General features: G+C 51.9%; 1 protein-coding gene across 1 annotated transcript in view; it reads right to left on the reverse strand.

Moving 5' to 3' along the window:
• Positions 1 to 11,190, reverse strand: part of LOC134434372 (fructose-bisphosphate aldolase A-like) — a 57,222-nt gene extending 46,032 nt beyond the window's left edge. The window contains exon 1 of the mRNA XM_063183037.1: positions 11,170 to 11,190. Within this exon, the coding sequence (XP_063039107.1) occupies positions 11,170 to 11,190 (21 nt within the window). The remainder of the gene's footprint in view (positions 1 to 11,169) is intronic.
• Positions 11,191 to 14,289: the final 3,099 nt, after the last annotated feature.

A 14,289-nucleotide genomic window follows, 5' to 3' on the forward strand; every position in this document is an offset into this window, starting at 1 on the left:
TCCAACTAATCCAAGTCATGATCCCAGTCGAGAAGGGACCACAGATGTTACAGAACAATTTCCATGGTGTGCTGGGATCCCTTTCTGCCTTGGGGAATTGGGCAATGCAAGGGGGTGGGGTAAGGCTGTGGGAGCCTGTGGCTCCTGGTCACTCTCCACGCTCTTTGCCAGTGCTGTGCAACATGCCTGGAGGGGCAGCTGGAGCAGCCCAGGGCCCTGGGGCCCTCTCCCTCCCACACAGGAAACCCTCACTAAATGCTTGGGGAAATCTGCAGTGCCACTGCTGTCGCTCCCAACCTCCCTCCCTCCCTCCTGCTTGCCCACCTGCCCATGGAACAGCTCCCACAGCCCATGGGCACATAGCCAGGCCCTCTCAGGACACACTGGAGCCTTGCTCTCCCCCTCTGCCCTTTCCCCACCACGGGCACCCCGTGCAGCCGCTCCCAGGTTTCGGGACATGTCTCCCATGGAGGGAGCCAGCAGGACAGCTCAGTACCCGAGTGCCCTGAGCCTGCTCGGGATAATTCCTCTGGGCTGTGCCCGTCTTGTCTGGGCTGTGCCCGCAGTGCCAAGCAGCAGAGAGGGCAGCTCAAGCCTCCGCAGGGCTCAGGCCCAGAGGCACAGCAATTACCTCCTGTGGCTGTGCCTGGCATCGCCTCCCTTCCTGCAGGAAATGCCACCTTCCATAGAGCCCCTCTGTCCATCCCTTGAGAAAGGAGGAGGCACAGCTGGATCAGATGGAATCATTGCACATCCACGAGGTGGCCTCTTCAGGAGGCAATACTTGTCCAAGACATGGGTAAGGATCAGGAAAATCCTGATCCCCCCAGGCCTTTGGGGCTGGCTATGACCCTCCCTTCTTGATGCAGCCACACCTCAGGATGTGACTGGGGACCGGGAAAATGCAGGGGATCCCTGGTGAGTTTGGGCTGCCTGCCAGCTGATGCCCAATGCCTTCCTGCAGAGGCTGGGGAGAAGCTGCAGCCAGGCCAGGCTGGGAAACAGCCCTGCAGGGCATGGAAGCAGCAGTGGGGCAGCGAGGCTGCCATGGATCCCTTCCCACTGTTCCGGGCATGGTGTGTCCAGACGTGCAGCCAGAGCCCTCGGCTGCTGAGCCCCAGGACAAGGCTTGGGGAAATGCTCTCACCATTCCCTTTGAGCAGTTCTGTCACTATTCGTTTCAAGATGTTGTTTGGATCATGGGGTTTCTTGTGTCCTGGGGCTTTGTTCTTCCCTCTCAGAGGACCTTAACAGAAAGTAGTTCCATTTCCTAGGAATGGATGCCACAGAAGCAGGGCTCAGCCTGTGGGGTCAGCAGGGACAACACTACTCACCCCAGCGATGGGAGCCAGGCCTCTGTGTAGGAATCATCACAGGGGCAGGAAAAGTCCTCCCGGCAGACACATCTGTAACGCAACAGTCACAGTAGCTTGTATAACCTGGTTGCTGTGAAGTTGTCAACAATTATTACTGTGTAGGACAGTGAGAACATACCTGAAGGAGGCTCCAAAGGCTTCAACACTTCTCTCAACCAATCTAATGGGGAAGCCTTTCGAGCAACCTCATCTAGAACAGAGCACAGATGAGAACATTTTTCAGGGTGTGTTGGGATCCCCTTCTGCCTTTGGGAATTGGGCACTGCAAGGGGGTTGGGTACGGCCGTGGGACCCAGATGTAAATGGGTAAGGTCAAACTGCACAGGGGCCTCGGGAGCTGTGGGCAGGCTCCTGGTCACTCTGCACCCTCTTTCCATGCCCTGTGCAACATCCATGGTGGGGCGGCTGAAGCAAGCCAGGGCCCTGGGAGCTCTCACTTCCACAGCTGCAACTCTTGCTAAATCCCTGGGGAAAACTGCAGCAGGCAGTGCCACAGCTATCACCCTGTCCCCCTCCATCCCTCCTCCCCTTTCTCCATCCCTTTCTACCTACTTCTGTCTCTCCAACCATCTTTCCCCTGGGACAAATCCCCCAGCACGCTGGCACATGGCCAGGCCCTCTCAGGACACACTGGAGCCTTGCTTTCCCCCTCTGCCCTTTCCCCACCACGGGCACCCCGTGCAGCCGCTCCCAGGTTTGGGGACGTGTCTCCCACGGAGGGAGCCCAGCAGGACAGCTCAGTACCCGAGTGCCCTGAGCCTGCTCGGGACAATTCCTCTGGGCTGTGCTGATCTTGTCTGGGCTGTGCCCGCAGTGCCAAGCAGCAGAGAGGGCAGCTCAAGCCTCAGCAGGGCTCAGGCCCAGAGGCACAGCAATTACCTCCTGTGCCTGTGCCTGGCATCGCCTCCCTTCCTGCAGAAGAGGCTGTCCATGAGCCACTGCTTCCTCCAGGAAAAGCTTCTTTCTGCACAGCCTCTCCATCTGCTTTTGGAGAAAAGAAAAGAGAGAGCTGGATCAGATTGGGCTCTTCCCCATTGGAGAGGTGGCATCTTCAGGAGGCAATGCCTCTCAAAGACATGGTTAAGATTCAAGAAATCCCTTTCAACTTTTTGGGTAGGCCAGGGCTCTCCCTTCTCCATATAGGTGCCCCTTCTGATTTGCCTGGAGATGGGAAATTGCAGGGCATCTCATGCCTGTGTTGCGGTTTGGTCTGCCTGTCAGCTGATGCCCAATGCCTTCCTGCAGAGGCTGGGGAGAAGCTGCAGCCAGGCCAGGCTGGAAGTAGGGCATGGAAGCAGCAGCGGGGCAGTGAGGCTGCCATGGATCCCTTCCTGCTGTGCCGGGCTCGGCATGTCCAGATGTGCAGCCAGAACCCTCAGCTACTCAGCCCCAGGTGAAGGCTGAGGGAATGCACCCACCTTGTCCTGCCTGCTGCATTTCCTTCAGCATTTCCCTCATTTGTTCAGATGGCTCATGGGGTTTCTTCTGTCCTGTAGGTTTGTTCTTTCCCCTTGGAGGACCTTAGAGCAACACGGTTCCATTTCTCATGAATGGATGCTACAAAAGCAGGGCTCAGCCTGTGGGGTCAGCAGGGACACACTACTCACCCCTGCGACGGGAGCCTGGCTTCTGTGTAGGAATCATCACAGGGACAGGAAAAGTCCTCCCTGCAGACACATCTGTAACACATCAGCCACAGAAGCTTCTGCCATCTCTGCTCAGCTGCACGGGCACCACTGAGCCGCAGGAGCAGTGAGGGGATCGCACAGGGCGAGGGCACACACGTGCATGGCTCTGTCCTGGCACCTGCAGCGATGCCCCCCTGGCCAAGCTTTGGGCTCTGAGCTGGCAGCTCTCCCAGGGGAAAGGCCTTGACCTGCCCTCACCATCTCCCAGAGGCTCAATCGTGGATGCGGTTTGGGAAGCCAGATCACCTTCACCAACAGGTTCAGCTGCAAAGAAAGGCAGGACAGAACATCACCTGTGGCACTGTAGGAGATCCTCAGGCTGCAGGCAAGGCTCAGCCCTGCGGTACAGCCCTGGGCCTGGCCCCTGCCCGTTCTACTCTTCTCTGTGACTGCACAGAGCATACGGAAGGACACAGTGGCATTGCACACGGGAGGAGGATGGACAGCTAAATGCTCCTTCCTCCCACTGACAGCGATCCTGTGGGATCCCTCAGTGCTCCAGAAAGAAGCAGGCAAGGTTTACAGAATTCTTCAGCCCTGACTTAACGTTAACAAAAATGGCCGATGGGTGAGCTCTTGCCACATGGACACTGATTATTTTGCCAGTAAAAAGGGAAATTCAGAACTTGCCTCTGGCATTCGCCAAGACATTCAAAGTGTCATTCACCTGGACTTCCAAATCTTCCAAGGCGTGATCCAAATCTAGAATGGAGCAACGACCTGAACCATTTCCTTTGTGTGCTGGGATCCCCTTCTGCCTTTGGGAACAGGGCACTGCAAGGGGGTTGGTTAAGGCTACGGGAGCCAGGTGTGAATGGACAAGGCCAAACTGCACAGGGGCCTGGGGAGTTCTGGCCTGGCTCCTGGTCACTCTGCACTCGCTTTGCAGGCCCTGTGACGCATCCCTGGCGAGGAAACTGGGGATTCCCAGGGCCATGGGGGCTCTCTCCCTCCCCCAGAGGAAACCCTCCCTAAAGGCCTGGGGAAAACCATCCCCAGCGCTTCCCGGGGAGCAGGGAGCACTGTCCCGGGAAAGGGGAGCCAGGCTGCCGGCTCACGTGCTCGCCACGCTTGCAGCGGAGCAGCCTGGGCAGCCCTGGCAGGCAGGGCCACGGCCAGGAGGAGCAGGAGGAAGAGGCGCAGAGCAAGGGCCATGCTGCCTTGCCCTCTGCCAGTCCTGCAGCTCTTGCTGCCACCGCTGTCCTGACAGTGCTGTCCCAATGTCAGCATCACTGCTGGCACCGCCGCTGCTGCCGCAACAGTTGTGCTCAAGGACTGACTGCTCGCTTCTTGTGCTGCTGTGCAACCACTGGGTCAGGCACCTCTGTGACCTCAGAGCTAACTGTGACCTCAGCCTGCTGTGAGCCCTGAGCCTGCTGTGACCTCATGGCCTCAGCTGTACCCCCAGAGTGTGCCCGCATCTGTACAAATGGACTGCCTTGATTGTTTTTGTGTATCCCAGGTCCATTGCTCAGCAAAACCTTAATTGTCACCTGCTGACATTGTGGGTCAGACTGTGTCCATGGAGATGCTCTTGATGGCTTCCCTCTTTTCCTGGGCTTGCCACTGGAGGAGGTCCAGGCCCAGATGATGCCAGGGAAGGAAATGTGCCCTCAGCCCAGGGACGCTCAGCATGGGCTCCCCCAGCCCTGGGGACCCCGTCGCTGGTCACAGCAGCCCCTGCCTGGCTCCTGCCTGCCCACACCATGGGCATCCATGGCTGCTACTGGAGCTGAGCCAGTGCGGCTGCCAGGTGGGCTTTGCTGCTGCTGCCACCCGGACATTGGGGTGACAGCTCCATCTCTTTATTGCAACAGAAATGCTGGGCCGAGCTCTGCCCATCTTCAGTAGGGGCCAGAGATCAGGGTCAGTGCCTTCAGGAGGAGAGGACCTTGTTTGGGTGGTGGCAGCACCTGCACAGCAACAAGTTGGTAAAGCAACTGTGACAGGCGCATCGGGCATGGGCATGGCGATGGGGAATGTCTGGTACAGGTGTCCCAGACTGAGGCGTTTGGCCGCTCCTGTGAAGCTGCAGACGGACGCCTGTTGAGACAGGAGGTTGCTGAGCTCCCAGTTGCAGCTGGCACACAGAGACCCTCCTGCCCAGCAGGAGATTCCCACTGTGCTCAAAGTTTGCCTCTGAAGTCTGAGAGGTGAGCTTCTCAGAAATCCCAAAAAATATCGGGGAAAAGGTTGGTTGTTGTCGCTCAGTAAGAATGTCCAGTGGGAAAAGAGCCTCTCCAGTATGCTGGGTGCCTTGTGATGACTTAGTTCTTCTTAGAGTAAAGATCACCAATTAAATACAGTTTTAGTTTTTATTCTGCAAGTAGTAAAGTGTTCTACCTTTTTCAGAATTCTACAACTACTTTGAAAAATCCTGAACTCCTGTGGGAAAAGGGAAGAAATATATAGGGATTTTTTTCTACAAAAACTGTTTCTGAATATTTTGAACATTTTCTGCTATGTAAAAATCCTGAACAATTTCTGCTATGTAAAATGAAGACAAAATGGGGTTGCTTTTTCTCAGGAGCCCCGTGCCCAGCAGCTGTCTTCCCAGCCCTGGCTGTGCCCAGACAAGCAGCTCTGCCAGCGCTGGTGGTAGCACACAGACACCTGAGCTGAAGGCCAAAGATGTTGATGGACTCAGGCCCTTCCCTGGCAGGAGGGCTGCACCTCCTGGCCTGGCTGGATACCAGGGCAGGCACCTTTGGGGACAGAGGGTCCTCTTCTGGGTGGTGGAGGCAACAGCATGTCACCAGCAATAAGCTGTTAATGCAGCTGTGGGGAAGGGAAAATGGACATTGGCACAGAGATGCAAGATGACAAGTCCAGTTGATTCTAGAAGTGCAAAAATGTTCAAAGTTATTCTGAATTCTAAAACTACTTTGAAAAATCCTTACCGACTATGGAAAAGGGGGGCAAATTTTTGACGATTTCTTTATTAGGAAAAAAATAAACCCTACCTATTTCTAAAAGTTTCTAATTAATAAAATGAAGAACTAAGCTAAAATATGGTGTCTCAGGAGCCCCATGCTTGGCCACTGCCTGCCCACCTATAGCTGTGCCTAGACAAGCAGCTCAGCCTGTGCTGGTGGTAGCTCACGGACACATGAGCTGAAGTCCAAAGACGTTGCTGTACTCAGGCCCGTCCCAGTCTGGAGGGCTGCACCTACTGGCCTGGCTCTAGAGCAGAGCCAGCCCCACTAGGGACAGAGGGTCCTGTTCTGGGTGGTGGTGGCAACAGCATGACCCCAGCAACAAACTGGTTGCAGCCATGGCAGGGACAATGGACACCGGCACAGGAATGAGAGATGACAGGTCCAGTTCTCCCTGGCTGAGTTATTTGGCTGGTCTTGTGAAGCTGCAGAGGCGCTCCTGTGAAGAGAGGAGGTGGCTGAGGCCCCAGCCGCCAGTGGCACACAGGGAGCCTCCTGCACAGCAGGGCCCAGAACTGGCAAGGCTCCCCAGCATGGCTGGAGCTGCTGGCACAACTTGGCCCAGCTGCACAGCTGTCCCTCAAGGCCCCGGCCAGCAGGGCACGGCTCTGGGCAGGCTCCCTGGCCAGGAGCGGGCCCCAGAGCGCCTCTGCCTTTCAAGGGCAATCTCGTCCCTGCTCTTGCTCCTCCCCACCGAGCTTTGCCTCTGCCCTGTGCCCCTGGGGCTGCTCTTGGCCAGCCAGTCTCAGTGGGAGCCAGCACTGGTTGCAGCCCCAGCGGGCCCCCCAGGCCAAGGCCCAGCAATTAGGAGGCCAGTGAAAGCTCTGGGCAGCAGCAGAACCCTCAGCAGAGGTCTTTAAACAATCACGGACTGGCCACACCTTGTCGTGGCTTGACCGGAAATGGGACATCTGGGATATGTTGTTTTTGCTGTGGTTACCAATGGGTGTTCGGATTTTAAGATGAGCACCTGGTTTGACCAGTGGGGTATTGTATCCGCCTCTTGAGACTACAAACCCAAGGAGTTAAAAGCAGGGCTCTTGTCTTTCAGAGCCCTCTTGGGATTTCCGGCGTGAAGGGTTGGGCCTCCCTCCCCCGGCCCAGTTGCTGGCTGGGCTGGGGGAGGGGAAAGCCACGTGGCCCATCTGCGGTAGGCCCGGATTCGGTGGAAGGGTGGGGGAGCATCGAGCGACCTGTTTACCCCCCCCTCCTTTTTTTTGGAGAGGAAGAGAATGCAGCCTGTGCTGGAACTTTTACTGTACGGCTGGGAGAAGAAGGGGAGGAGGGCTGTGAGCAGCCCAGCTGCCTGGGAGAGCTTTTAACTCTTGTGGATAGTGAGAACTTCACGGAACATTACCTTTCCTAGGAAAGGGAAAAGAGTGGAAGATGAAGGAAGAAACAGGCCAGTAAGGGGGTCTGGCAAAGAGAAAGAGAGATGTTGAAGGAATGGGGGAAGATGGAGTGGCAACTTTGCTGGACTCTTTTGTTGTAGATCCATGGACGGTTTCCTGGTGATACAGAGGCTGCATTGCAGGGGGAAGCAGAGGCTCGGAGCCAGGAGAGTTTGGTGTTGAGACCCCTCGGCCCCAGGGGGTATAGAAGAAATGGGGGGGACAAAGGTCCCAGAGATGAGAGTGTGCTCTGCTTGGAACGAGACGAGGCATTCTTAAAACGGTCCACCCTGAAAGCAGGCCTCTGCCTTATCCCGTGCCTGGTGGTGAGAGCACCTTGGCATGGAAAGGAGATGTCACAAGATAGCAGGACTCCGGGCGGTGCTAATTGTGATAAGAAGTCCGTGGAATAAGGAAGGACTCCGTCTACTCTTCATAAGCTGAAGATTTGGTTTTCTAAAGCGTGGTACCAGACCGAGTGTGGATAATTTTGGGAAATGAATTGTACTGGGATCTGGAGGAGCAGGGGGAAGTGTTTCTGTGTAGTTTTCATTCTCCTTGTGTTTTTTTTTTTTTTTTTTTGTGTGTGTGTAGTTTAGTAATTGTGTGTAGTTTAGTTAATAAACTTTTCTTTATGTTCAAGCAGGAGCCTGCTTTGCTTATTCCTGCTCACATCTCACAGCGGATATCAGGTAGAAGGTATACTCATGGGGGCTCTGGCTTTGCCAGGCCTAAACCATAACACACCTACACTGCAGCCTCACTGGGAATGTTTCCTATGTAGAGTAGACTTTCAAAAAAAGCTGTTTGAGGGAAAGGTGAACTAAACACTCACTGTCTTCTCGTAAGTCCAAATTTGGACAGAGCATAAGATGAAGATCAGCTCCAAAACAAGCAGGCCTGCCAGGAAGCCCAGCCAGCAGCCTGTTCCCTGACAGAAACCCCTTCCAAGGCCCTTCTGGGCATCAGGAACATGTGCTGTGGTTCCAGCTGCACCTTTGGGAGCAATGGGGAGCGTCAGCCCGTGCTGTGCTGCACTGCTGAGCTGGCAGCACGGTGGATACGGGCAGGACGTTCTCCATTTCCCCCAGAGCTGGGGCCTGCAGGCACCTTGCCGCCCCTTGTCACAGGCTGTGCCACCCAACAAAGCCCAGCAGGCCGGGAGGAGAGCCCGGGGGCAGCAGGAAGCTGAGAGAAGGCCCTGCTCTAGAACTGAGGGAGTTCCACCAGAAGCATACAAAGATGGTAACCTGAAGAGATGCCCACTGTGCTTATAGTTTTTCTGAGAACACTAAGACGTGAGCTTGTCAAAAATCTTAAGTAACAGGGAAAAGGTTTTATGTATGTTGGTTGTGACTAGGTACAAAGCTCCTGTGGGAAAAGAGCCCCTGCAGCAGGCTGGCTGGCTTAAGGGGTCTTACTTCTTCCTAGAATAAAGATTACCACTGAAATGCAATTTTATTTTTTATTGTATGTGGAGAGTTTAGTTCAAGCATGGTTTAAAGAAAAAGGCCATGAAGGCATACAATTGAGAGAAAAGTAAAAGGTAGTTGCAAAGCAGTTCCAAAAGCAGTTCCCAGCCTGATTTCTATAAACAATTAGACTCTCTCAGGCATCACTTTATAAACAATAAGGTTCTGAGGCAGTCTTCCCATAACAAGCAAACACCCTCTCTGGGAAAAGATGGCACCCTGAGAACAGATGTGGAAATTTTGGGAACCTTTCATATCACAGTGGGAACACTGGGTTTGTTTTGTGTAAACAATTAACGGTATTGTAAAACAAAAGGAGTGGTTAGAGTTTTCTCTGTTAGCCTATCACAAACCTGGATTTTGGAATGTTCATGAAGTTCGTTAACACTGTTATTTAAAGTGACTGATCGATCAATAAAGTTGAGTTTGATGCATTAACGGATGGTCGTTCTCCCTTCATATCAACAAATGGTGACACCCGACCATGATAGCGAACACCTCGGGGATTGTGAACACCACAGGAGGTGAGGACTGGTTCGGGTTCCGAAGCAGCCGGAATGGCAATAAGCGCGAATAAACAAAGCGGAGGAAAACCTGCTGAGACGCGCCGTGCCCTAGGCGACCGTATAAACGGGCCTGGCTGATATGTGCGGCTGGAAGCCTTGAGGAGCTGCAAAGTGTGCACTTATATAGGTATGGAAAGGAAAGCCGCATATGAACTTTTTATTATTTTCTTGCAAAAAAGGCAAATTAAGGGAATAGACTTACAGAAAGAACTACCGGGTCTTTTGGCTTATGGTTTGGAACGGGGAATTTTTGTGAATCCCCACACAGTTCATGAATTGTCGGAATGGCATAAATTTGGTGATATATTATGGGAGGTTACGTTAGACGATGATAAAACTGCTAAAAAGTGGGGTAAATTATGGCGGGTCGTTAATACCGAACTGTTGCAGTTTCAGGCTGAAAAAAGGGCTGCCCACCAGGCTACTGCCGCTCATGATCGTAACAAAGAGTACGATCAAGACAGGGAGTTTGATATGGAGTTGGGAACTCCTCTTGGCCCCGCTACAAGGACGGTTTTATTACCAGCCTCACCAACTCCCTCTGCGAGCCAGGCTGCGAGCCAGGCTGTGAGCCAGGCTATAAGCCAGGCGCCGCAGAGCGCTGCATTACCCGCTTCGCCGCCTCCCTTACAGGGCCAGTCCCCCTTAACGAGCCAAGCTCCGCAGGGTGCTTTATTGCCCGCTTTGCCACAAGCTACATGGAGCACGTCTGAGTCTCCCGTATCTACTGTATCGCAGCAGCCGGGGCCAAAACCGCATACTCCGTTCCCGAAAAGCAGTCAGTCGGTCCCTGGCTCGGAAAACGATCTAGCGGAGACGATTGCAAGGGAAAGACGAGATGCGTGGGCTGCCCTGGCCAAGGATGCAATGGAAAAGGGAGACCAAGAGCTGATAAGCATGGCGAGCGAACTGGCTTGTCCGGTTATTTTTACCCCTCAGGCCAGAGGCAGTATACAGGCGACAATCAGTGCTTTAGACTGGAAAATGTTATCTCAATTGCGAGCTACTGTTAGTCAGTTTGGATTTAAAAGCGAACCAGCCAAGCAAATGCTCGATTATATTTTTGACACCAGCATCCTTCTCGTTAATGATTGCCATGGCATAGTTAAACTAATCTTTACCCAACATCAACAATTGCTGTTTAATGCTCACTGGCAAGCGCTCGTTAACGAGTGCGTGGCAGTTCAAAGGCAGCAGGGTGACCCCCTCCATGGGGTCACTGTTAATGAACTTATGGGTCTGGGACCTTTCCTTCGCACTGAGGCACAAGCCTTAATAGGTCAGGAGAAGTGCCGGGAGGCAAAGAGGTTAGTCAGACTCGCAATAAAAAGGGTAAAGGAACCAGGAGGGATACCAGTAAATATGGGAATTAAGTAAGGCAGAGAGGAATCATTTGGCGCTTTTATTGATAGAGCTGCGGCTGCAATTGAGAGAGCTGGAGTAGCAGAATATATGCGCGGGGCCCTCCTCAAACAGTGTGCGATTCAAAATTGTAATTCCACTACTAGAAACATACTTAATACCTTAGGTGCAAATTGGACTATAGAGGAGGCATTAGAGAGGATGGCTCTCATACCAACCGGGCAGCAGGCTTTAGTGGTAGACGCAATTAAACAGTTAGGAATAGGCTTGCAAGAACAGGCAAAGTCCTCTCAGAGTCAGGTGTTAGCCGCTGTTGCACCTCTCCAAGCGTCAGCCGCATTTGCAGCATCAAATAAAAGGGGCCGGGTGAAATGTTACCGATGCGGAGGCATGGGCCATGTACGCCAGGAATGCCAGGCTGTCGGAATCTGGTGCGAAATGCCGTATGGACAACCATAATACGAGCGCTTGTAGAAGGAGGTCGGGAAACTTCTCCAGGAGCGCGTATTCTCTCAGCAGCCGTGCCCAGACACAAATTGCCGCTGCAGCAACAACACCCCCCCATGCCTCCAACCCTCCACAGCAGGGAGCCTCCAACCCTCTGCAGCAGGCAGCCTCCAACCCATTGCAGCTGGGAGTCTCCAGCCCGCCACAGCAGGGAGCCTCGGCATGGACCTGGCAGCCGCAGTAGACGAAACGTTGATGACTCCGCACCTGCAAAAAATCCCTACGGGGGTCCAAGGACCTATTATTATACAGAAGAAAGCGGTGGGTGCACTACTATTTGGGAGATCTTCTGCATCTATGTTAGGACTGTTTGTTTTGCCTGGCGTTATTGACGCAGATTACACGGGAGAGATTATGGTAATGGCTTACACCCCTTTTCCTCCTCTTCAAATAAACAAGGGACAAAGGATTGCTCAGCTGGTACTGCTTGAGCAAATGACAAAAGGAATACAACCCATAAAAACTCAAGAGAGGAGAGACAGTGCTTTTGGTTCCACAGGAGGACTTACCTTGTTAACTTTAAATCTTGCAGAGAGACCCAAGAAAAAAGTAGAAGTAGAATTTAACGGACAGAAAAGGTCATTTTCAGGTCTGCTGGATACTGGAGCAGATTCCAGCATCATTAGTCCTAACTGCTGGCCTCATCACTGGCCTTTGCAGCCGGCAGCCACTGCAGTATCCGGGGTAGGAGAATTTACCCTGGCTAGCCGCTCACCCCCCCTTCAAGTTTATATCGATGGGAAGCAGCTGACGGCGACTTTTTCGGTGGTGCAGTTACCACCTACTGTTCAATGCCTTATAGGTCGGGACATTATGGTTCAGCTAGGGGTTGTTTTAACAAATGAACACTCTTTGGAGTAAAAGCCATTGCTTGGGCTTTCCCAATTCCCATTACCTGGATCATTGACACTCTGGTATGGGTTAAGCAATGGCTTTTGAAAGGGGAAAGTCTGCAACACGCACATCAGCTTGTCTCAGAACAGTTCCAACAGGGACACTTGCGTTTGTCTACCAGCCCCTGGAATACTCCAATTTTTGTAATTAAAACAAAGTCAGGAAAATACAGACTGCTCCATGATTTGCGTGCTGTTAATGATCAGATGGAACCTATGGGCTCATTGCAACCTGGATTACCTAACCCAGCCATGATCCCGATGGATTGGCCTTTGCTGATTATTGATCTCAAGGACTGCTTTTTTACTATCGCACTCCACCCGCAGGATATGCAACGGTTTGCTTTCACATTACCTGCGATTAATAAAGAAGCACCTGATCAGAGGTTTGAATGGACGGTTCTTCCGCAGGGCATGTGCAACAGCCCCACCTTGTGTCAGCTTTATGTCAGTGCAGCTTTGCAATCTCTTAGGAAGCAATGGCCTAATACAGTGATATATCATTACATGGATGATGTATTGTTTGCTCAGCTGATGCCTTTCACACAACAACAAGTCCAGTAAATAAGAATCACACTGGCATAATACTCTCTAGTAGTAGCTCCTGAGAAGATCCAAACAACTACTCCCTGGAAATACCTGGGATGGTCTATGACAGAACAAATTGTTAAACCTCAAAAGCTGCAATTAAAAACAAAAATAACCACCTTAAATGATGCTCAGAAATTCTTGGGTGATTTACAGTGGTTAAAACCGATGGTGCGAATACCTAATGAACTGCTTGATGAGTTGCGTCCACTGCTGAAAGGAACTGACCCAACTCATCCAGTGTGTATTACTAACAAACAACAGCGGGTCATTCAACAAATTATGGACTGTGTTATGCATGGACATGTTCATCGAAGGGATCCAGATGTACCCATAGATCTTACCATCTGGAAGGGCCCACAATATCTTTTGGGAGCACTTACGCAATGCAAACAAGAAGCGGGGGAAACACGGATATTAGAATGGATCTCCCCCCCACTACAGCAAAGTAAGACTCTTTTTCAAAAAATTGAAATGTTAGCGGATCTGATAAAGAAGGGCAGAGAAAGGATGTTGCAGATGGCTGGGGCAGAATCAGCTGCCATCAAGATACCAATGAAAAAGGACTGCTTGGACCTTGGACTGCTATCTGACTAATTCAGAGGAACTGCAGGAAGCTCTCTTAGGTGCATGTTGCCCTATTGAAACACACCAGCTTCGACCAGCTTTGATTCAATGGATAGGGGACTGGGACTGGATAACTCGTCCAAAGCAAGAGAATTCTCCTATCTCAGGTGCCATTACTGCATTTACAGACGCTGGCAGGAAATCAAGAACTGCTGCAATAACCTGGCAAGAAAAGGGAGTATGGAAGCATCATATTCTGCAAGCAGAAGCAGTGGACAGCCTACAAACCATGGAACTGTTAGCAGTGGTATGGGCAATGGCACAATTTAAGGAACCTTTGAATGTTGTTACAGACTCTCTGTATGTAGCAGGAGTTGTAGCAAGAATTGAAGACGCTTCCATAAAAGAGGTGCAAAATCAAAGACTATATGAACTACTATTGCAGTTAAAGAGAGCTACAAGATCCAGGGAACATGCTTATGCTGTAATTCATATTAGAAGTCATAAATGGAAGGTTGGTTTAGGTGAAGGGAATGATAGGGCAGATAGATTGGTTACCATTACCCAAAGTACACCTCTGTCAAGTCAGGGAAGTGGTTTAGGCCTAGGAGTAAATCCACGAGGCCTGCAAACAAATGAATTATGGCAAATGGACGTTACACATGTCCCTAGTTTTGGCAGACTAAAGTATGTACATGTGTCCGTTGATACTTATAGCAAATATATATGGGCAACAGCTCAGAAAGAGCTATACATGTGGAAAGACATCTGTACAGTTGCTTTGCAGTGATGGGTACACCAAAAAGGATTAAAACAGATAATGGCTCTGCCTATACCAGTCAAAGGATAGGGAAATTCTTAGGAAATTGGGGGATTGAACATGTTACAGGTATTCCAAATTCCCCAACAGGGCAGGCCATCATTGAAAGGGCACATGGTACCT

Source organism: Melospiza melodia, unplaced genomic scaffold (assembly GCF_035770615.1).
Source record: "Melospiza melodia melodia isolate bMelMel2 unplaced genomic scaffold, bMelMel2.pri scaffold_35, whole genome shotgun sequence".
NCBI classification, from domain to species: domain Eukaryota; kingdom Metazoa; phylum Chordata; class Aves; order Passeriformes; family Passerellidae; genus Melospiza; species Melospiza melodia.